The sequence below is a fragment of the Centropristis striata genome, chromosome 22 (genome assembly GCF_030273125.1).
Source record: "Centropristis striata isolate RG_2023a ecotype Rhode Island chromosome 22, C.striata_1.0, whole genome shotgun sequence".
NCBI classification, from domain to species: Eukaryota; Metazoa; Chordata; class Actinopteri; order Perciformes; family Serranidae; genus Centropristis; species Centropristis striata.
This window is the reverse complement of record NC_081538.1, coordinates 31,123,877-31,147,678: the sequence shown is the minus strand read 5'-3', so window position 1 is coordinate 31,147,678 and position 23,802 is coordinate 31,123,877. Positions and strand designations below refer to the sequence as shown.

The window sequence follows — 23,802 nt, the reverse complement described above, 5'->3', positions numbered from 1 at the left end:
AGATGCAAATCCATCCAAAAGGCACAAAACCACCACAAAGAGCAACAAAATTACTACAAAAAGGTGCAAAACTACATAGAAAAGATGCAAAACCACCATAATAAGGTGCAAAACGCCTAAAAAAAAGAGCAACAGCACCCAAAAGGTGCAAAAAAAAAAACCATATCTAAAACCAGTCATAAGGTGCAAAGTCACCACAATCAGGCGCAAAACCATCACAAATAGATGCAAAACCCAACTGAAAGGTACAAAATAACCAAAATACAGATGCAAAACCACCAAAAAGGTGCAAAACGACTAAATAACAATGCAAAAAGACTGCGATTATATCCAATAGACACAAAACTGCCACAATAAGGCACAGAATTACTACTAAAAGGTGCAAAACTACAAAAAAAGATGGAAAACCACCAAAATAAGGCGCAGTATGCCTAAAAAAGAGCAACACCACCCAAAAGATGCAAAACAACATAAAAACCTCTCTAAAACCATCCATAAGGCACAAAACCACCACAAATAGGTGCAAAAACCAACTGAAAGGTACAAAATGAGCAAAATGCAGATGCAAAACCCCCCCTCAAAAAGTGCAAAACGACTTAATAATGATGCAAAAAGACTGCAAATCCACCAAATAGGCCCAAAACTGTGACACAATAAGTCACATAATGACGACAAAAAGATGCAAAACGACCAAAAAAGATGCAATTTGTCCCAAAATATGCAAAACCACCATAATAAGGTGCAAAACGCCTAAAAAAAGGTGCAAAATGACAAAAAGACGTATCTAAAACCACCTATAAGGTGGAAATAGAAATACAAATAGATGCAAAACCAGCAAAAAGGTGCAAAACGACTAAATTACGATGCAAATCCATCCAATAGGCACAAAACCGCCATAATAAGGCGCAAAACGGCTATAAAAAAATTCTATACCCATCCATAAGGCGCAAAAACACCACAAATAGGTGCAAAAACCAACTGAAAATGACCAAAATACAGATTCAAAACCACCCGTGAGACCATTTGTAGTCTAATCCGTCTCTGACCAGGGGATGTTTTCTGCACCGTTTTATCAAACGTCTTTAAACGCTTTAAAACATCAGTTTTCTGTATGAATGATGAAGTTTTCTGTGTGCTGTATGAGACATATTCCACTGAAACATTGGGCCTGTTTGGGGCCTCTGACGTCCACAGCGAGCTCCACTGGGAGGCTCTAACTTTAACTTTCTGTGGAGTCAGAACGAACGTATTTCTCTTAATTCCCACAATAAAAGTCTGCCGTGGAGACTGAGCTTCTTTGTGTGCGACTGATTTCTGAAGCTGTAACCTGTTTCCTGTCAGAAGTGCTCTTTAAAGAGCTGCTCACAAATAATGGAAAAAGTTGCAGCTAAGCGCGCGCTAATAGCTGGATCCGGCTCATAAACATGCGGCTGTATATTAGAATTTAATTAAGCATCAGAATCGCCAGTTTGAGTCCCATTTTTCTGCTGTTTGCTTTGGAGCGAGCTGCACATACCGCGCAGTGAAGTCAGCTCAGACTTCATGTATTTGTAATGATTTTACATGTTTATGACTGTGACTCATTGAAAAGAATGTTTTCCATCACTGAGTGAGGTCTTTCTGAGCAGCCACCCACTGCTCCGTCTCCTCCAACACACCCAGTTAACTCCCAGTGCCTCCACCTCCTCTACTGTACCTCCAGTCTGCTCCCAGCACGCCGCCTCGCTGCGCCTTCATAATGAGCTTCCACTTTCTGACTCAAAGCTGCAGGTGAAAAAACACGTTGGCACAGTTGGGCCAAGGCCAACTCATAAAAAAAAGATGTAAAACCATCACGATAAGACGCAAAACGACTAAAAATGGATGCAAAACAACCTAAGGTACACGCAAAAACACCACATAAAGATGAAAAATGACCTCAAATTGCTGCAGTACCACCTCGATAAGCTGCAAAATCAAACAAAAGGGGCAAAATGACTAAAAAAAGATGTAAAACCACCACGATAAGACACAATATAACTACAAATGGATGCAAAACAACTATAAATAGATGTAAAACTGCCCAAAAGACTTAAAATTGGTGCAGAACCACCAAAATAAGGTGCAAAATGACTAAAAAACTGATGTTAAACCTCTCCAAACAGCGCAAAATGACTACAGATACCAAACCTCCACGATAAGACGCAAAGCGACTAAAAATGGATACAAAACAACTTAAATCAGATGCAAAAGCACCACATAAAGACGGAAAATTACCTAAAATTGGTGCAGTACCACCTCAATAAGGTGTAAAACAAATAAAAAATAGTTGCAAAACCAACAAAAGGGGCAAAATGACAAAAAAAAAGATGTAAAACCACCACGATAAGACACAAAATAACTACAAATGGATGCAAAACAACTATAAATAGATGTAAAAAAAGACTTAAAAGAAAAAGACTTAAAATTGGTGCAGAACCACCAAAATAAGGTGCAAAATGACTAAAAAACTGATGTTAAACCTCTCCAAACGGCGCAAAATGAGTAAAAAGCAGATACCAAACCACCACAATAAGACGCAAAACGACTAAAAATGGATACAAAACAACTTAAATTAGATGCAAAAGCACCACATAAAGATGGAAAATGACCTAAAATTGGTGCAGTACCGCCACAATAAGGTGCAAAACAAATTAAAAATAGTTGCAAAAGCAAACAAAAGGGGCAAAATGACTAAAAAAAGATGTAAAACTACCACGATAAGACACAAAACGACTACAAATGGATGCAAATCCACCCAAAAAATGCGAAACAACTTGAAATAGATGCAAAAACACCACATGAAGATGCAAACAGACTTAAATTGGCACAGAACTTCCACAATAAGGTGCAAAACGACTACTAACTGATGAATAATCACCCAGAAGGCACAAAAAACTACTAATGGATGCAAAATCACCAAGATGCAAAATGGGCAAAAACAAGTTGAAAAACCACCAAAAATAAGGTGCAACATGACTACAAATAGATGGAAACCACCACGTAAAGATGCAAACCAGCTAAAAACTAGTTGCAAAACCAACTAAAAGGCACAAAAATGACTAAAAATAGATGTAAAACCACCACAATAAGACGCAAAACGACTACAAATAGATGCAAAACCACCAAGTAAAGATGCAAAATGGGCAGAAAGAAGATGCAAAACCACCAAAATAAGGTGCAACATGACTACAAATGGATGCAAAACCACCCAAAAAAAGCAAAACAACTTAAAGTAGCTGCAAAAACACCACATGAAGATGCAAACGGCCCAAAAAGAGATGCAAAACCACCAAAATAAGGTGCAACATGACTACAAATGGATGCAAAACCACCCAAAAAAAGCAAAACAACTTAAAGTAGCTGCAAAAACACCACATGAAGATGCAAACGGCCCAAAAAAAGATGCAAAACCACCAAAATCAGGTGCAAAACGGCTAAAATTAGATGCAAAAACACCACATAGACATCCAAAACAACTCCAAATAGATGTAAATCAATCAGAAAAAGATTCACACTGGTAATAAAATACGTAAAACGGATAAAAATAGATGCAAAAGCACCCAAAACTTCTTAAAAATGACTTTAAATTGATGAACTGATTATGAAAAGTTGTGGATGAAACTCTAAAATAACTTCCTGGACACACTGAGAGGAATCTGTGGATGTTTGGGGAGTTTAATGAATAAAAAGATTTGATGCCAGTTTGACAGTGAGGACAGATTAAAGCTGCAGCAGACTGAGACGTTCAGCTCCATGTGCAGGACGACGGCGCCACCATGTGGACACACGCTGCAGCAGCAGCAGCAGCCCAGGGGTCAAAGGTCAGACTCTTTCATCTTTGTTTAAATCATCATTACAGTTTTCTTGTTAAATAACACAAACTGACTGACTCTTTATTTATAAAGATGTTTTAGTTTTTATAAATAATAAACATGATTTAGAGGGAAAATTAAACTTCAATAGAAAAAGATGTAAAACATTAAGATGCAACCTTATTTAAAACTGGTGCAAAACCTCAAAAATAATAAAACAGTGATACTCATGCACTAAACTTTTAATTATATTACATCATTTTTATCCAGAAAGTGAATTAATTTAATGAAAATGTGCATTTTTAGTACAAATTGACCTGATATATATATATATATACATACATATATATATATTTATATATATATATATATATATATATATATATAAATATATATATATGTATATATATTTATATATATAAATATATATAAATATATATATATGTATAAATAAATATATCTATATCTATATCTATATCTATATCTATATATATATATATAAATAAATAAATATATATATATATATATCGCGGTAATGTCCGAGCAGCCAGTGAACGCAGCATCAGAGCGGACAGAAGCAGGAAGCAGGAGACAAACACGGAGACAAACTTGGTCCAACAGCCGGTGAAAACTTGATATTTAGAGAGGAGAGAGGGCTACTTTGAGGAGAAAATGCGTCTCATCGCAGTGATTGTCCTTTTGGGGACAGGACTGACGGTAAACTGTGGTAAGTTGAGAGGTTTTTGACATGTTTTTGTGAGTCGGTTGAAATCGAAAGTAAAAAAACAACAACAACACAACTCTGACGTAGTTAAAATTATTAATTATTATTAATAATAATAATAATCAAATAATATATGTAAAATGTAAAAAACAATCTGAGTGGAGCCATTCTGCATGATGAGTACTTTTACTTTTGATACTTTAAGTACATTTTGATGTTGATACTTTTTTACTTTTACCTCAGTAAGTTTTGAATGCTGGACTTTTACTTGTAGTGGAGTCATTTCACAGTGTTGTATCAGTACTTTTACTGCAGTGGAGTAATTTCACAGTGTTGTATCAGTACTTTTACTGTAGTGGAGTAATTTCACAGTGTTGTATCAGTACTTTTACTTAAGTAAGAGATCTGAATACTTATTCCACCACTGTTAGTTACATTCCAACAGTGCGTAAACAGCGTCAGGTGAGTGTCACCATGGTGCTCACCTAGCAGCAGGATTTTAACCACGTTCATCATGGTATTTCTCCATTAACTTTACAACTTTACTTTCTTTTCTACAGTTTATGGCTGTAGAATTTAAAGTTTTATACTATTCTTTGATTTACAGTAACTAAATGTATCTACTAGGGTGATGTACAATGTTTACGACCTATTTCAGATGCAATTTTACAGTGTTTTACTGTAATTTCTACAAACATTTTTTACAGTGTGTGTGTGTATATATGCTGTAAATATATATATATATACAGCAAAAAAAGTCAACAGAATTAAATAACATAAAACTCTTTTTGTTAAAAGTAAGGATTTGAAGGGCCCCCTAGCTAAATTCGCCTTGGGCCCCCAAATTGCTAAATCCGCCACTGTGACTGTGTTTTGTCTGACTCCTCGCCCACGACCTGTCCATTTTCCTTAAACCTGACAGGAGTGCCCTCCCACCGGCGTAGCTCTCAGGGTTCACCGAGGTACACAGGCTCCCTTACCATGAGGGCTTTTTTAATACTTTTTAAAAAACTAACCACCATTAAACATGCCAAATAAATACTAAGGGGTGGGGAAACACAGTTGTGGTGCTGAACGGACAGTGCTCCAAAATAATAATTGAGCAATGGTTAATACTGAATGGCAATTATGACAGATCCAGAGGCAACAGCAGCTCTGGTTGACATGGAACCAGGACAAAACAGTGGGGCGGCTGTGGCTCAGTTGGTAGAGCGGATTGCCCACCGACGGGTGGTTGGTGGTTTGATCCCTGACCGTGGCAGCCTACATGTCGAAGTATCCTTGAGCAAGATACTGAACCCCAAATTGCTCCCGATGCTGTGTTCATCGGTGTGTGAATGAATTCCCGATGGTGGCAGGTGGCACCGTTTAGGGTAGCCTCTGCCACCAGTATGAATGTGTGTGTGTGAACGGGTGAATGAGTCAGTCTGTAGTGTAAAGCGACTAGAAAAGCTCTATATAAGTGCAGATCCATTTACCATTTATCTGAGACTATACTAGGGAACTAAACTGAAAATGTGAAAGCAATGTTACAAAGTAAAAACTGAACATGTCACAGTATTAGGCTGGTGACAAAGTAGAACATAATGTGCTGATGTGGCGAGGGGAAGCCGAGCCATAGGCCTACACAAAAACACAAAGGACAACAGGTAATAACACTGGCAAAAGAAACAAGCAAATAAGTTCTAGCAGGGGCAACTGAGTCCATATCTGTAGCACTTACACTTTCCAGTACAAGCCTTGGTGCACCCACATTTTGTCAACTCCCAACAACTCTCTGCAATAGGTGGAAGTGGAGTCCAGAAGACTTTCCACTCCTTGTCCTGTTTAACCCATCCCCAGTCGGACGGGCTCGGCATTTGTGGATGTCTCTTTAATGCCTGTCCCCACACATATCCAGCCTCATAAGAAGTCTGGGATCTTCTTGACCTCTTGACATGGATATCTTTGGTATCTTTAGTGTCTTTAACAGCAGTAGATGCCTTTTTTTGTGCCCTTTCCAGCTGTGTGTTGTTGAACATAAGTTTACAGCTTGAATGATATTTTGTTCTGTTTCTTGTCAATGTGCTTTCTATGCCATCACCTTCATCTAGTCGGGTTGGACTACGTAAGATAGGCAGAGCATTTATTTTATGAAATAATGGAACATTTCTTGCAATGGTATCATAACCAGTATGATCTTGGTGTCCTGCTGACAAATGAAACATCTGTACCAGTTTGCTTTCTCAACTGTTATGATGGCTTCTGCCATGTCTGCAGCAAATTCAAAGGCAGAGGCCGAGGGTTTAACCTTTTACCACCTTTTAATACGCACTTTGATGTATGGGATACAACTAAGTTCATGCCTTAACCCTACACTTAGCCCGATCGTTCATCCAATGCCATTCATACCCCGTGCGATCTGTACATCACTCGGTTAACTAAAACCCTGTTAACCTTGGCTTGGCTCTCCCACGCTGGCAATTCAGGTGCGGCTGTCTAACTTTTTGGGGGAAGATTAGACAGAATTTGGGATACTAACTTTACAATTGGCTGACATTGAACCCCACTCTGAGTTTAACAGCAGTGATATATCACCAGTGTGCCCTGGTAGTGCAGATACTCACTCTTGTCTAATCTGTCTATGATCAACAAATCAACACAACTGTATTTTGATGAGTTAAAACTTGTTCTTTAGAATAATCTAAAACCCAATACATTTCTATGAGAAAATTGATCTTTTGAGGAGCCAGGAGGTGGCCATCTTGAAAATAGAAATTTCAAGTGGCTGGGAGTGTTTTTTTGTCAACCCTTAGAGACTCACACCAAAGTGCATACTTGTATCACCAAATAAACCATAATATCACTTAACTGCTCCACTTAGGTGTCGGCCATCTTGAAAAATGGCCGCCATTTTAACATTTCAAATGTCTCGGACAATTTTCTTGTCAAGTGACCCATGGAGAGTGTTCATGCCAATTTTCATGAACTGAACGAGTCTGCCAAAAATGAGCACTTATCCGCTCCACTATCACATACGTGACGGATTAAACATGGGAGTCAACTGCGCAAAGGGTACACAGGGCTGACACATAGAGACAGACAATTCACACCTATGGGCAATTTAGAGTCACCAATTGTGAGGAAGAGAACCCATGCTGACACGGGGAGAACATGCAAACTCCACAGGCAGGAGGCGAACCGGCGACCCTCTTGCTGTGAGGCGAGATCGCTAACCACTACACCACCGTGTAGCCCTTACATCAACGTCAGCAGCTGATCATAAACAAAGCAGCATGGCTAATTATGCACAGCTTCTGCGCTGATCATAAACATGGTGATGTGTGATGTGAACTGTGCACAGAGTGTCTGGTGCTTGTTGTAAACAAACAGAGATCACTAAGTGAACACCTCCTGCAGCAGCAGCACATACACACTGTACTGCTACAGAGCTAACTGTTAGCCTGTTAGCACATACACACTGTACTGCTACAGAGCTAACTGTTAACCTGTTAGCACATACACACTGTACTGCTACAGAGCTAACTGTTAGCCTGTTTATCAAGTCTCTCTCTCTCTCTCTCTCTCTCTCTCTCTCTCTCATCGCGTCTGTCTTTCTTTGTACTTCTGTGACTCTCAGAGAATCATTCCCTTACCTACATCTACACGGCCTTATCCAAACCAGTCAAACTCCCAGGCTTCCATGAATTCACAGCCATGAGTCTGATGGACGACAGGATAATCGACTACTTCGACAGTGATCTCCAGAAGAAGGTTCCCAGACGGGCGTGGATGAGAGAGCAAATGGACGAAGACTACTGGGACGAAGAAACACGGTCCCTCCAGAGCACGCAGCAGTGGCTCAAAGATAAAATCCAAATCCTGAAGAAGAAGATGGGACAGAATGACTCCGGTAAGATACAAAACGGGAGCCAGAAAAAGTTGTCATACACCTTATTATCGGGATTATTTATTGGTTTAGTTGAATTTGAATTGGGTTGTACAGAGAGTGGACGTTGGAAACGTACATCATGATATACAGCTCTAGAAGTGTATGATTCATATTGATCCCCAATGGTCTAGTTTTCAAGTTCTCTCTGTTAACCAGAAAACCACAAATATTCAAATTTGACCTCTCTCTATCTCTCTCTCTGATTTCAGACGTCCATGTTCTCCAGTGGATCCATGGCTGTGAAGCTGAATCAGCGCCTGACAGCGGTATTAAGTTTGTCCGTGGCATGGACAGATTCTGCTATGATGGAGAAGACTTGCTGTCCAATGATGACACCCTGACTGAAGCAGCAGTCCCAACCAAGAGGAAGAGGGATGATGTCCAAGTCCTGAAAGAATACATATACACCGAAGGCCCCATGGAGAACGAGTGCATGGATTCGCTGCGCAAGTTCATGAGTTATGAAAAAAAGCAGCTAATGAGTGCCCGTTTGTATTTACATTATCATTCAGTAACCATAATCTTCAAATCCAGACATGTTTTTGTTAAAATGTAACTTTTTAAACTGATCTAACTTCATGGTTTCTTCCTCCAGCTGCTCCAAAGGTGCACATGTTGACAAAGGACACCAAAGTTGAGGCAAACCTCCTTTTGACGTGCCTGGCCACAGGTTTCTACCCAAAAAACATCACCCTACAGATCAAGAGAAATGGCCGCATTCTGAAAAAAGAGGACGGATTGTTTTCCTCGGACTCTCTCCCAAATGGAGACGACACCTACCAGAGGAGAGACTGGGTGGAGATTTTAAGGAGCGACCGGTCTACATTCACCTGTACAGTGATACATGAGGCATCCAATCGAAGCGTTACGGAAGGTTGGGGTAAGACACGTTTTCCTTATTCTTCACATTTGTCATGGTTTCTTTTTGCAATGTTAACATGTTTATTTCAGAAAGTTGACAAACGATTAAAATGACCTTCAGCTAAAAGAAAAAGTATAGAAATGATGTTTAAAGTGATCTGAATGTTTTCAGTTTTAGATCATAAAGCTCCTGACTTCCCTGTTGAACCTGTCGTTGGTGGGGTGATTGGAGGCTTGCTCGTGATTGTGGTCGGGCTCGTTGTAGAGCTCATCCTGAAAAAGAGAGGCATAATCTGTAAGTACAACATATAACTATTGTCTTCTGTCAATAACAAGATAACAAGGTGGAATATTCTTGTTCCATCTTGTGCAATGTAAAGGAACATACATGGGACATTTTATTCCAGTTTGTGTTTTATGAAAATAAACATAATGCAATAATATAGGCGATCGGTCGATTCTTTTACGTCAAACCAATCTTTTCTACCTCGATAATAACCCCCCACAGGCGAAGCAGTGTTCCCAACTTTGTAGCTAAATTTAGCAACTTTTCAGAGCCCCTTAGCAACTATTTTTCAAGAAAGCGACTGGAGACAAATCCAGCGACTCCTTCTTACTCTTCTTAACGAGCCGCTAAGGAGCCGGCCTCCTCTCGTTAAGAAGAGCCGCCGTTAGCTACAGTTAGCTCTGTAGCAGTACAGTGTGTATGTGCTAACAGGCTAACAGTTAGCTCAGTGGCAGTACAGTGTGTATGTGCTAACAGGCTAACAGTTAGTGTCTGGTGCTTGTTTACAACAAGACACAGACACTCTGTGCACAGTTAGCGTTGCCGGTTAATTCACCATCACTATGTTTATGATCAGCCGAGACTCTGTGCATAATTAGCCATGCTGGTTTGTTTATGATCAGCTGGTGAAGTTGTGCACAGTTAGCGACGGTGAAAACCAAACGTCACCTCCAGAGTCTCTAAATCCCTCTGGAGGCTAAATAACTTGTCCCGCCGTGGAAAACCCTCCTGTTTGTTTCTTCTTCTACAGTTTGTTTCTTCTTCTACAGTTTGGCATCTAGCCGCCACACTGTATCATCAAATGCTACGCTGCCCCCGTGTGGAAGGCTCCAGTAATACAACTTTTTTTTTCTTCCAGATATGATGAACTATTAGATCTTTTATGATTTCATGACTATTGTAATATTCTAAAATCGATGCCCATCCCTAGTTGTCTGTATGTTTTCTTGTAATGAAACCAAAAACTCAGGACACTTTATTTATGGTTGCAGTTCTCTTGTTAGTTTGTCCTGTAAATTGTTGCTATTTATTTATAGTTCAATATTTTATTAACTACCTCAGACATTGTGATTTCCTTTATTTGTTAAAGAAAAATACTGCTGTGTTATTGTTTTTCAATAAAATAAAATTCAAACATTGAAGGTTCAGCTGTGTATAAAAAAATCGGTATCGGCCAAAATCAGAATCGGCAGGTCAGACTTTTTAAAAATCGGTGATTGGCCAGAAAATTGCAATCGGTGCTCCCCTACAAATTATGTATATATCATTAATATATAAAGATAAATTGACAGAATGAAATTAGATAAAAAAAACTGCAACAATTTTATGAATACTACTACTTCCAGCCTCTCCTGTCCTCTCCTCTCAGCTCTGTGTAAACAGCCTTCAGTTCTGTCTGATATCTGGTCAATATATGATCTGGTTTCTGCAACAGTTTTAAGCTTTGTTTTGGTCACTTTTTCTAATGGAAACATCCTAACCTGTGATCTGTTCAAGGACCGTTGGAAAGTTTAAACTCTGATGATAATTTAAGTTTTTACAGTTTCTTTTTGTGATAAACGATGAATTACTGCCGTTTATAAGGAAAACATACTTTTCAAACCTACCAGCGAGTTTGGGGATCAGAGGGTTAAAAACTGTGCTGCCTGATGAAATTATGTCAAAAATGTACATAAAAATTAGAGGAGCAGGGCCTTAATGTTTTCTGTGTGTGTGTGTGTGTGTGTGTGTGTGTGTGTGTGTGTGTGTCACAGGTCGTCCACAAACTCAAGGTAAGTGTTTTCTTCAAGAATGATGTCCGTAAAACATTTGACTTTGAATTTAGCCGCAGTACATTAACATACATGGATTGAATTCCATTATCACTGATTATCTCAGTCAACGAAGACGACGCAGTCAACGAAGACGACGCAGTCTGCGAAGCGGTACCTCGCGCTGGTGAGTGTTTTCTTCTAGAAATATGTCACAAAGATGTGATTTTGTTGCTGTAGCAGGTTCTTTATTTCTCTGCTATAGATAATATTAATGTTAAACATTCTACTCTTGAGATTTTTAGTGTTTTTGAGCAAATTATATTTATATTTTTTACAGTAGGAAGGAGAAAACTTACAACAAAATTTAAGTTAATCAAAACAAATCAAATTTGATGTATTTTTGAGGAGTCCTGCTCCTCTGCTGGTTTAAAAAGATGGTTTGCTGTTTTATAAAGTAAAACCAATGGTGGTGGTTGATTTTAAACTATTTCTTATGTCAGAAATTGTGTAATAACTCTCAAAACAAAGACAATGGAAAAAATGTACATACAGAACTAGATTGCAGGAGATAGACCTCAATGTTTTCTCTGCTTTGTGACAAAACGTCTCACTGTTTTCTTATAGAAAGGTGTCACAAAGACGTGATTTTGCATTGAGCTACATTAAATTAAAATACATTAATTAAATGACATTATCATTGATTGTCTCCCTGTATTATGTATATTAATGTGGCATTTCATATACTCTGACTCAAACATTTTCTTTTCTTCGCAGGTTCCAGAGGATCTATCGACAGCAGCATCTCCAAAGACTCTGGAGTCTCTTGTAAGTATCTTTGTCCTCTGACTGAAAGCTGCATCAAGGCCTCTGTGTTTCTTATTCCAAGTCTTTTTATTGAGGTTTATGCATATGAGGTAGTGTACAAAGTACAAACATTCAGAAATATAGATGATCAGCAATAATACAAATACAATATAAACATAAACAACAGCTCCAACAGAGCCCCATCCCTGCAACAACATTACTGTACCATTCGACAACCTAGTATTAACTGAACTTGTGTTCAAGGCCTCTGTGTTTCTAACTGAAAATAAAAAATATCTCTTTGGTTCATTCCTGCAGTTGATGACTACAAAACCCCCGACTCCCAGAGCCTCCTGTCGGTGGATGAAGTAGATGATGACTTGATGAGTGTGAAGTCTGAAGTCTCAAAGTCTTCATAGGGGTGGTATAGACCGGCCCCTGTAACTCACACGCCAAAAATGGCCAGCAGGTGGCACAAAACTGTTTTTGGCTGATAATTCCACATAATATGTCGCACATTGTTAAACCTTATATATATATGTGTCCCCTCAAGTGAGCAAATTTGCAAGAGAGAAAAAAAAGGTAGCCGAAAATGGGCGTGGCCTATATTACAAGATTCAGCACAAGTCAGGTAACGTGTGGATATAAGATTTTTGAATGTGCGATAAAGTATATGGGAGTTATTAGCCAAAACGCACTTTCCTTTATTACAGCGCCACCTAGTGGCGGAAATTCAGGATGTTTAACAATAATTCAGGAATTACACGACATCGATTCATATCGAAACATTCTGTAATAACAGTGGGGATGTTATTTATTCATTTATTTTAGTCCACGATTTTGCATTTATTTATCACCCAGTTGCCTATTTCATGATCCTGGGCGCCACCTCGTCTGTCAGTCTGGGGAGAGCCCTGAACCATCCAGAGGAAGGCACTGTAGCGACCAGGATCATTCCTGTTCTTGTTCCCCTGTAAGGGGAACCTCGGGGGACAAGGGGAGAATATGCAAAATCCACACAGAAAGGCCCTTTTGCCGACACCGACCAGCCCCTCCAACGCCCACAGCGTCCTGGCGGGAATCGAACCCAGGACCTTCTAGCTGTGAGGCGAATGCGCTACTGTTAGTTCGTTTCTTATGCAGAACAGATGAGAGGAGAGTAAAATCCTTTTGACTATTTATTTATTTAAGACAGTAATGAAAGAGTGAGCATGTACATGGACCTTCTCTGTTCAGAAATCACAGGTTGCTAAGCAGTTAGCTGTAACCACCTCCCAGAGAAGGATGCCTAACTTACTTTTACACAGAGTTTTATAATGTAAATGTGCGGCTATCTGATTGGTCAAAAACTGTTGGGGCAGCACCATGGTTTAGACTCGACCCGCCCATTACGTTAGCACACAGGCTAGTCCTAGCCTCTTGGTGCTTCAGCTTCTGGTCAGCGCCCTGTGAAAAAAAGCTAACAGCAGCTTTCTGTATCTTGTCTAGTGTTGGTCAGTGCCTGTCTCCACCTGGTCAGTGCCTATCTCCACCTGGGACCGTTACCTTGAATTTGAGCACAAAGAGTGCTTCAGTTTTTTATCTGCTTGCCCTCCAATAATGTGGCGATGTGCAAAGCGTTATCACTATGTCCTTTCTGTTGCTACTCCTTATTTCTGTGTGCTGTGCCTGGCATATAAATGTGTTTTATACTTAGCCAAATACTTTCCTAAGCAGCATTCTTGCTAAAAGTCATAATGCGATTATTCCTGTTTTTTTATTAATCTCTAACACTACCAAATGCGCCAGTGTCCCCCCCCCAAAAAAAAATGTATATAAAAATGTTTTTTTAATAAAATTTCACTTTTTTGTTGAATTTATTTCATGTCTGATCGTTATTTTACTGTCATTTATCAATTATGTTTGCACTTTTGTAATATAAATTAAAGCATTTTTCCTGCTGATCTTTGGAGGATTTTCAAAGGACATTTATTTAAATATATATGTATTTATTTTTTTTTTAACTTTAATTCTTCTGCCTTTAGTGTAATTATGTTGACTTTTTTGGTAATAATTTGAAAAAATTGCAATGCATACGTTAATACACAGGACAAGATGTTGCTATCCCTTGTGCCTGCAATCCTGGCAGAAACATGTTTAGTCGTCCAGTTCAGATGAACAACCAGTAATCAACCAAGTGATATTACAATCATCAGATATAAGCATATATAATATATATTATATATAGGAGACATAAGGCTATGCCTGTCCTCAAAATTAGTTTGCCTTAAATTTAATCATGTTGACAAATAAAAAAATCTGGGTGTAAAATGAATCTACAGTAAACAGTTATTTAAGGTTTTACTAGGGGTGACAGTTAGCTCTGTAGCAGTACAGTGTGTATGTGCTAACAGGCTAACAGTTAGCTCTGTAGCAGTACAGTGTGTATGTGCTAACAGGCTAACAGTTAGCTCTGTAGCAGTACAGTGTGTATGTGCTAACAGGCTAACAGTTAGCTCTGTAGCAGTACAGTGTGTATGTGCTAACAGGCTAACAGTTAGCTCTGTAGCAGTACAGTGTGTATGTGCTAACAGGCTAACAGTTAGCTCTGTAGCAGTACAGTGTGTATGTGCTAACAGGCTAACAGTTAGCTCTGTAGCAGTACAGTGTGTATGTGCTAACAGGCTAACAGTTAACTCTGTAGCAGTACAGTGTGTATGTGCTAACAGGCTAACAGTTAGCTCTGTAGCAGTACAGTGTGTATGTGCTAACAGGCTAACAGTTAGCTCTGTAGCAGTACAGTGTGTATGTGCTAACAGGCTAACAGTTAGCTCTGTAGCAGTACAGTGTGTATGTGCTAACAGGCTAACAGTTAGCTCTGTAGCAGTACAGTGTGTATGTGCTAACAGGCTAACAGTTAGCTCTGTAGCAGTACAGTGTGTATGTGCTAACAGGCTAACAGTTAGCTCTGTAGCAGTACAGTGTGTATGTGCTAACAGGCTAACAGTTAGCTCTGTAGCAGTACAGTGTGTATGTGCTAACAGGCTAACAGTTAGCTCTGTAGCAGTACAGTGTGTATGTGCTAACAGGCTAACAGTTAGCTCTGTAGCAGTACAGTGTGTATGTGCTAACAGGCTAACAGTTAGCTCTGTAGCAGTACAGTGTGTATGTGCTAACAGTTAGCTCTGTAGCAGTACAGTGTGTATGTGCTACAGTTGCGTCTCCGGTGTAAATCGTTTGTGATCACGGTCGAAACCGTTGCTAAGGGATTACGCGCGTTCGAAAACCAAATGTCACCTCCGGAGTCTCAATAACTCTGGGTTTTTTTTAAATTTACCTATTTTAACTTTTATAAATTTTAGTTTCAATTTGTCAAAGTTTATTAAAAGCTCATGCTTACATCATGCATGTAAAGAGTTCTAATAAAACATTTCAAAACGCAACAGTTAATTAAAAGTCTGTTGGTCCAGTCAGATATTGTGTCATTGTAGTTTTAAAGTCTCGTCTCGTGAGCTGAGTGGATCGTCACACCCCGAGGTTTTACACATTCATTTTTATTTTATATCATTTTAAATATTTACAATCTACTTTGAAGCGGTATAATCAACTCAGGGAAATCTGGTTTTGATTAATTGCTGTAAAATTTCATATTTTTTTAACAATTCAAATTTTAAAGCACATTTTTCTTCTGATCTCTGGAGGATTTTCAATGGACACTTAATTTACTTTCATTGTTTGCGTTATAATCAATCCATTGAAATGTGTGTAATTTGTTTAAATTGAACTTTTTGTAATAAACTAAAAAGATCTGGGTGTAGTATGAAGTATGAGTATAAACAGTAAGATATATTTTTTCCTCATAAAAGGTAATAAATCCTTTATTCAAATTCTGGCTGTTCTTTTGCACTTATTTCTTGGGTCCAGCATGGATCCCAGTGGGATCGATGTGTGCATTTTACTTTTATAATTTTATTATTTAATCATTTTCAAGGCAAGTGCAATAAAAGAAAAACAAAAATCCTGCAGATTGTGGAAGAAACAATAAAAACAAGACAAGTGTTTGTTCCCCTCTGTGAGATTTATTTGTATCTTTCCCAGAACAGAATGAGAAGGTTTAGTAGAAGGTGTTGGGTCTCTTGGTGGTGAAGCGGGGCTTGTGCTGGCGGCGCAGGACCCTGTGGGGCAGCGGGAACTTGATCTTGGAGTCCTGCAGGACAAAGAGACCCGGTCAGACTCTCTCAGGGACAAAAACACAATCACACAACACTGAATCAAGTCTGTCGCCAGTTTCTGAACCGCCAGGTTTGAAGATGGAAGCTGGAAATCTGGAAGAGGAATCTGGCCTTTTAGTCTGGCGGGGTTTTTAAACCGGAGCTGCCCAACGAGGAGGCAGACCAGAGAGAGACCCGCTGGGACCAGAACAGGGACCCGCTGGGACCAGAACAGAGATTAAACTCACGTGGAACTGCTTGATGGCAGGTCTGCGACACTTGTTGGCAGCGATCACCTGAACCTTCATGATCTGGATGGAGTGGGCGCGAGCACGGTGGCGAGCTCCCATATCACGGTCTGACGGGAGGAGAGAGAGAGAGAAGAGGTTCACGGAGATCAGAATGAAGCTGAAACACCAAAATAAGATGCAAAGCAACTATAAATAGTTGTTAAACCATTAAAAAAGTGCACAATGACTAATATAGATGTGAAAAAACCCTTAAAAAGACACAAAATGACAAAAAATGGGTGCAGAACCACCACAATAAAGTGCAAAACAGCTAAAACATAGTTGCAAAAATCAACCAAAAGGTGCAAAATGACTAAAGATAGATGATCAAAATAAGATGCAAAACAACAAAGTAGATGCAAAAACACCACATAAAGATGCAGAATGACTTAAAATTGGATCAAGATCACCAAAATAAGATGCAAAAGAACTTTAAATAGATGTAAAAGGTGCACAATGACTGCATCTTTTTGAGGGTTTTTACATCTACTTCAAACGACTTAAAACTGGTGCAGAACTGCCACAATAAGGTGCAAAACATGTAAAAAAAAAAAAAAAGTAAAAAAAAAAAGTTGCAAAACCAACCAGAAGGCGCAAAATGAATAAAGATAGAGGAAAAACCATCAAAATAAGACGCAAAAATGACTACAAATGGATGCAAAACAACTTAGTTGATGCAAATACACCACAAAGATGCAAAATGGCTTAAAATTAGTGCAACAATCACCAAAAGATGAAAAAATAAACCACTCTTAAGAGATGTAAAACCACCCAAAAGGTGCAAAATGGCAAATAAAATAGTTGCAAAACCAACAAAAAGGTGCGATATGACTAAAGATGGATGAAAAACCATCAATAAACATGAAACGACTACAAATGGATTCAAAGTAATTTATAGATGCATAAACACCACATAAGATGCTAAATGACTTAAAATTGGTGCAAGATCACCAAAATAAGATGCAAAAGAACTTTAAATCGATGTAAAACTACCCAAAAGCTGCACAATGACTGAAATAGATGTAAAAACCCTCAAAAAGATGCAAATGACTTAAAACTGGTGCAGAACTGCCACAATAAGGTGCAAAACAGCTCAAAAAAGGCGCAAAATTGCTAAAGATAGATGAAAAAAAACTAAACTTAAAAAGAAGCAAAATGACTTAAAATTGGTGCAGAAACACCACAACAAGGTGCAAAATGGGTAAAAAAAATACTTTCAAAACCAACCAAGTCTAAAAAATAGACACAAACCCACCAAAAAAAAAATCAGAACTTGAAGTCGATGCAAAAACGACACATAAGATGTAAAATAACAAAAAAAGGTGCAAAATCACCAAAATAAGATGCAAAACCACTCTAAACAGATGTAAAAATCATCCAAAAGGCGCATGATGACAAAAGTCAGATTGCAAGAGAAATACAGAAAGAATTTCAAGCACTTTATCCAAAATCCTTCAAAAATACAACATCTAAATTCAAGCATTTTCAAGGATTTCAAGCACCCGTACGAACCCTGAATATATTATATAATCTATAACGATAGCACTTAAACTGATGTTTATCTGTGTGTGTGTGTGTGTGTGAGACTCACAGCACTGAGTGACAGCTCCAGACGTGGTCAGGTCCCGGTACTCTCTGTACATGTTGTGGGTTCCACTGCGAGAGTCGTAACGCAGCCAGATACCAAAGTTCTTCACCTTCAGAGGGGTTTTCTCATGGACCTGAACCAGACGGCACATTAATACATTTATTATTCGACACATTAACTCATTCTGGCTCTTTGTCAATGTGTCAATCTCTAAAAATAGTAAGATTTGTGAAGAATCAGTCCACTGCAAGAACAAAAGAGCTGAACATCTTTGAAAAAAGCTCCAAAAATCCAGCAAAAAACACTACAAATATTAACCATAAAATAAATATATTTTACAGTATTAATCCCTAAATGGTCATGAATGTTAATTTACAGTGAATTATATATATAAGAAAACAAAAACCCACAAAATTATGAAACTTTGTTTTCGTGCGGTAAAACTTGAAATTGAATGTAAAGAAAACCTGTAAAAAGTCAAATTAAAGTAAAAAAAAATAACTTCAAACTTTAGTTATTCTGCATATATATATATTTTAAATACAGATATTTACTGTTTATTATCCGAAAACTGTAAAACAGACATTATCGGCAGAGTTTGAACTTTCTGACGGTCCTTGAACGCATCATCAGTTATAAAAAGTGACCGTTTCTTGTGTTAAATGTTGATATTAGTGTCAGAATCTCTTTATTCTCCATGTGTCATTTAAAATAAACCAGTTAATCCTGTTAGAAACATTAAATTCTGCTCTTCAGAGACACTTTTAAATAAAATATTTAAGAGAAATCCAACTATTTTATATCATGTCGGAGTGTTCTGGACTCTAGTTTCTTGTCAAACCTTTTTATAAAGACGACACCAAGAACAGATTCTAAACATTTTCCACATCAACGTTTGGAAAAAAATAGAGATTAAAGTTGGTGGCCGTGATTTGTTGGAGCCTCCAGATGAAGTTCAGCCTGAGAGTTTTCTGAACGCCACCTCAAAGGTATAAAATGATCCATTTAATCTGATTATTTGTTGACCCTTGATTTCACTTTCAAAGGCACGGCAGCGTCAGAGAAAGGCGACAAGGATCAGGTTTCTGTTTGCACACCAGACAAAATCATACCACAGACAGGATATGGCCTTTGGGTTTGGGTGCAGATTAATACGCTTGTTCAAACTGGAATCTGAACACGACGGACATTAAATCTGTAGGTGGATTTATTGGAGATTCATCTCTACTTTTCATTCTTTAACTTCCTAAACTGATGCAAATATATAATATACACTTTAGTCTTCACAGGTAGTTTCACCAGTTTTATTTCACACACGGCACATAAACAATAAATATATTTATTTATTATTGTAAACTGGACTTTTCAGAGCCAGAAAAGTGTTTCTAAGAACTGGAACTGCTCCACTGTTTCACATCAGACTTATAGTAATAATAGTAATAATAATAGTTTCTTTGTCATAGTTTTTGTTCAATTCTGTGATTTTAAAGCCTCAACACCTCTGACATCATGTTAACGCATTTTAAAACGCCTAAAAAATGATAGAAATGTAGTAGTATACAGTCATGGATTTATTAGACCAACATTTAACGTGGTTTTATTGATAATGATTTTAGTTATTATCAATAAAAAACCATGTTAAATGTCTAGATTTGTTGTTATTATTATATTTGTCCAAACAAATGAACCTTTAGTTGTACCAGGTATTAAAATGAACAAGAAAGTGAAGAAAACAATGGTCTAATAATTTTTTTCATGACTGTATTTTTGGTCATTTTGTGTCTTTTTTGTTTATTTCTACATCTATATTTGGTCAAATTGTGTCTTTTTTGTTGGTTTTTACATCTATTTTTGTTCACTTTTTCATTATTTTTGGTCATTTTGTGTCTTTTTTGGTCATTTTTACATCTACAGTCATGGAAACATTCTTGATAATAACCAAAATCATTACTCATGACAATAAAACCATGTTAAATGTCTAGATATCAGCTCTTCAATTAAACTCTTATCAGATATTTTTGTTGTTATCATTATATTTATCCAAACAAATTAACCTTTAGTTGAACCAGACATTAAAATGAACCAGAAACTAAAAACAAAATGGTCTAATAATTGTTTCAATGACTGTAGTTTCACCAGTTTTATTTCACAAATGACACATAAACAATAAATATATATATTTATTATTGTAAACTGGACTTTTCAGAGCCAGAAAAGTGTTTCTAAGAACTGGAGCTGCTCCGCTGTTTCACATCAGACTTTAAATAGTTTTTGTCAGTTATTGTTCAATTCTGAGATTTTAATGCCTCAACACCTCTGACATCATGTTAACGCATTTTAAAACGCCTAAAAAATGATAGAAATGTAGTAGTATACAGTCATGGATTTATTAGACCAACATTTCCCATGGTTTTATTGATAATGATTTTAGTTATTATCAATAAAAATACCATGTTAAATGTCTAGATTTGTTGTTATTACACCTGTCCAAACAAATGAACCTTAAGTTGTACCAGGTATTACTAATTATTGGTCCAATAATTATTTCCATGGCTGTATTTTTGGTCATTTTGTGTCTTTTTCGTTTATTTCTACATCTATATTTGGTCAAATTGTGTCTTTTTTGTTGGTTTTTACATCTATTTTTGTTCACTTTTACATTATTTTTGGTCATTTTGTGTCTTTTTTGGTCATTTTTACATCTACAGTCATGGAAACATTCTTGATAATAATCAAATCATTACTAATGACAATAAACCCATGTTAAATGTCTAGATATCAGCTCTTAGATTAAACTATTTGTGTTGTCATCATTATATTTGTCCAAACAAATGAACCTTTAGTTGAACCAGACATTAAAATGAACAAGAAACTAAAAACAAAATGGTCTAATAGTTGTTTCAATGACTGTAGTTTGTCCAAAATTAGCAAAAAAAGGTAATACCATAGTATGTACATTTTTGTCAAAAATGGTCAAATTTAAAAATGGCTAAAAATGACTTTATGATAGTCTGTTGACACATATTGGGGCATAATATAAAACCAGCATATTAAACAGCATAAAGACCAACATGAAGCTGAACCTGATGGAGGACTAGAGCATCAGGTTCATGTCTGCAGCGTTCAGAGTGTTCGGGGACGTACCAGTCCACAGTAGACGGTCTCTCCGGAGGCCTTCTTCATCTTCCTCAGCTGGGAGACGAAGTACCAGAACCGGGACTTGGCCACCACATGGTTGGGGGCGAAGATCCTCATGCGGTAGAGAGGGGGGGCCGGGTTCTTGGCCGAGGGCAGCAGACGCCCAATGACTTTATACTCCCTAAGCTGCAACCAGAGGAGGGCTGTTAGGATCCACACAAAACTAGTAAAATACACACTAACTCCACTGGGGACCCTCCAACTCACTCTCACAGGCTCCGCAGCAGCACAGAACGGGCAATTATACGCCCTGGTGGTACTTTTGAGTCTTTTATGACATTTTACATCTTTTTGGTCCCTTTACGTCTTTTTGGGTAATTTTACATCTTTTTTGGGACATTTTATGTCTATTTTTGGGTCATTTTACATCTTTTTGGGTCATTTAACATCTTTTTGGGTCATTTAACATCTTTTTGGGTCATTTAACATCTTTTTGGGTCATTTCACGTCTATTTTTGGGACAGTTTACGTCTTTTTTGGGTAATTTTATGTCTATTTTTGGGTCATTTAACATCTTTTTGGTCCCTTTACGTCTTTTTGGGTCGTTTTATGTCTATTTTTGGGTCATTTTATGTCTATTTTTGGGTCATTTTACGTCTTTTTGGGTCATTTCACGTCTTTTTGGGTCATTTCACGTCTATTTTTGGGACATTTTACATCTTTTTTGGGACATTTTACATCTTTTTTGGGACATTGTGTATTTTGGGTTATTTTACATCTTTTTGGGTCATTTCACGTCTATTTTTGGGACAGTTTACATCTTTTTTGGGTAATTTTACATCTTTTTGTGGGATCTTTTACATCTTTATTTAGGACATTTTACATCTTTTTTGGAAATTTCTTTTTACTACTTTTTCTGTCATTTTATCTGTGTTAGTCTGGGACAATTTTTTTTTTTTTTTTAAATATGAGAATTTCCACTATTTTATGTCATGTTGGGGTTCAGAGTGTTCTGGACAGACGTGCCAAACAATTTCATAGAGATGACTCCATGAACAGATTCTGCACATTTTCCCAGAACTGGCAGTGATTTGTTGGAGCCTCCAGATGAAGTTCAGCCTGACAGTTAATTCCTGAACGGACAAATACAAACTGAAGTTTGTCTCAGAGTTTCACAGCTCTGTACTAAAAATGATCCATTTAATCTGATTATTTGTTGACCCTTGATTTCACTTTCAAAGGCACGGCAGCGTCAGAGAAAGGCGACAAGGATCAGGTTTCTGTTTGCACACCAGACAAAATCATACCACAGACAGGATATGGCCTTTGGGTTTGGGTGCAGAATAATGACAGCATGCTGAAATATAAACAAGATATTGTTTGTTTGATAGTCTGAACTCCAAAAATGTTTTCTTTTTTATAAATTGCCAAAAATCTACCGTAGATTGTAGAAAAAAAACAGAGTTTGACCTCTCCGACGGTCCTTGAACAGTTACGAACGTTTCCGTAACAAAAAGTGACCAGAATGAAGATTAAAATAATATTTCTGTCAGATGAACGGGCGTCTGGAGTCCCCCAGGGATCAATTCTGGGACACTTTTTGTATTCTTAATCCCCTGAACCACAGATTTGTTATCTTTATAAAGTTACATGTATTGTACAAACTGTAAAAACAGACATTACAGTCAAGAGTTTGAACTTCCTGACAGTCCTTTAACAGATCATCAGTTACGAACGCTTCTGTTATAAAAAATGACCAAAACTTGTCTTGGAATGTTGATATTATTCTCCATGTGTCATTAAAGACAGGCCCAAAATAAATTGTTTGCACCAAACTAACTATTTTTGGCTATTTGTGCATTTTTTGCTTCAAATATTTTCCTGTGCATTACATATGTTTAAGCATTTATATACGCACTCCAATAACAAGAGAACAAAGGTTTGTTTAACAAGAAGTTTAAAGACAAATAAAGAAAAATAAAGTTTAAGACAAATAACTTGAGGCAGCGAGTTAACATCTGAGTTTCTGCAAATACTGTATTTAATAGATTAATGTGCTCATTATTAAATCAATAAAGTGTCAAAAACAGTGAAATATTGGCTGTAACATCCCAGAGCATGGAGATCTTTACAGTCTAACAATAAAAAGCCCTTCAGCTTATTATGAACGACAAAAGTTAGAATAAATTCTCAAATGTATTGACCATTAATCCAGCAAATATCTATTAGTTATTAAAACATTTCCAATGAATCTTTGCAGCTGTAATAAAACCCCAGTGACAGAGACCTGCTCTGCTGTTTAATGACTGCAGGTTGATGCATGGCTCTATTAAAGTTATGCAATTAATTGCATTATTTAATATGCAAGTCATTTTTAACTAGTTAATAGGCAAAAGTTGGTTA

At 37.5% G+C, this 23,802-nt stretch overlaps 3 protein-coding genes and 2 non-coding genes across 5 annotated transcripts in view; 2 read left to right on the top strand and 3 right to left on the bottom strand.

Annotated features, from left to right (window-relative positions):
- The first annotated feature begins 4,422 nt into the window (after positions 1 to 4,422).
- On the top strand, positions 4,423 to 9,094 carry LOC131960727 (popy class I histocompatibility antigen, alpha chain E-like). The gene is made up of 3 exons (XM_059326001.1): positions 4,423 to 4,560; positions 8,177 to 8,449; positions 8,698 to 9,094. The coding sequence occupies exons 1-3, from the start codon at positions 4,506 to 4,508 to the stop codon at positions 9,042 to 9,044; spliced, it is 675 nt and encodes a 224-aa protein (XP_059181984.1). The 5' UTR covers positions 4,423 to 4,505; the 3' UTR covers positions 9,045 to 9,094.
- LOC131960729 (H-2 class I histocompatibility antigen, alpha chain-like) lies at positions 9,090 to 14,162 on the top strand. Its single transcript, XM_059326003.1, has 6 exons — positions 9,090 to 9,368; positions 9,522 to 9,644; positions 11,390 to 11,407; positions 11,514 to 11,573; positions 12,164 to 12,214; positions 12,512 to 14,162. The coding sequence occupies exons 1-6, from the start codon at positions 9,101 to 9,103 to the stop codon at positions 12,610 to 12,612; spliced, it is 621 nt and encodes a 206-aa protein (XP_059181986.1). The 5' UTR covers positions 9,090 to 9,100; the 3' UTR covers positions 12,613 to 14,162.
- A 2,069-nt stretch (positions 14,163 to 16,231) lies between these two features.
- The window catches only part of rpl18a (ribosomal protein L18a), an 8,453-nt gene continuing 882 nt past the window's right edge, over positions 16,232 to 23,802 (bottom strand). The window contains exons 2-5 of the mRNA XM_059326011.1: positions 21,406 to 21,585; positions 18,265 to 18,394; positions 16,632 to 16,741; positions 16,232 to 16,379 (exon numbers count right to left, since the gene is read on the bottom strand). Coding sequence (XP_059181994.1) covers positions 16,287 to 16,379; positions 16,632 to 16,741; positions 18,265 to 18,394; positions 21,406 to 21,585 — 513 coding nt within the window. The 3' untranslated portion in view covers positions 16,232 to 16,286. The remainder of the gene's footprint in view (positions 16,380 to 16,631; positions 16,742 to 18,264; positions 18,395 to 21,405; positions 21,586 to 23,802) is intronic.
- LOC131961189 (small nucleolar RNA SNORA68) lies at positions 19,278 to 19,409 on the bottom strand. The gene has a single exon (XR_009389849.1). It is a non-coding gene; the product is annotated as a small nucleolar RNA SNORA68 (small nucleolar RNA).
- LOC131961188 (small nucleolar RNA SNORA68) lies at positions 22,611 to 22,742 on the bottom strand. The gene has a single exon (XR_009389848.1). It is a non-coding gene; the product is annotated as a small nucleolar RNA SNORA68 (small nucleolar RNA).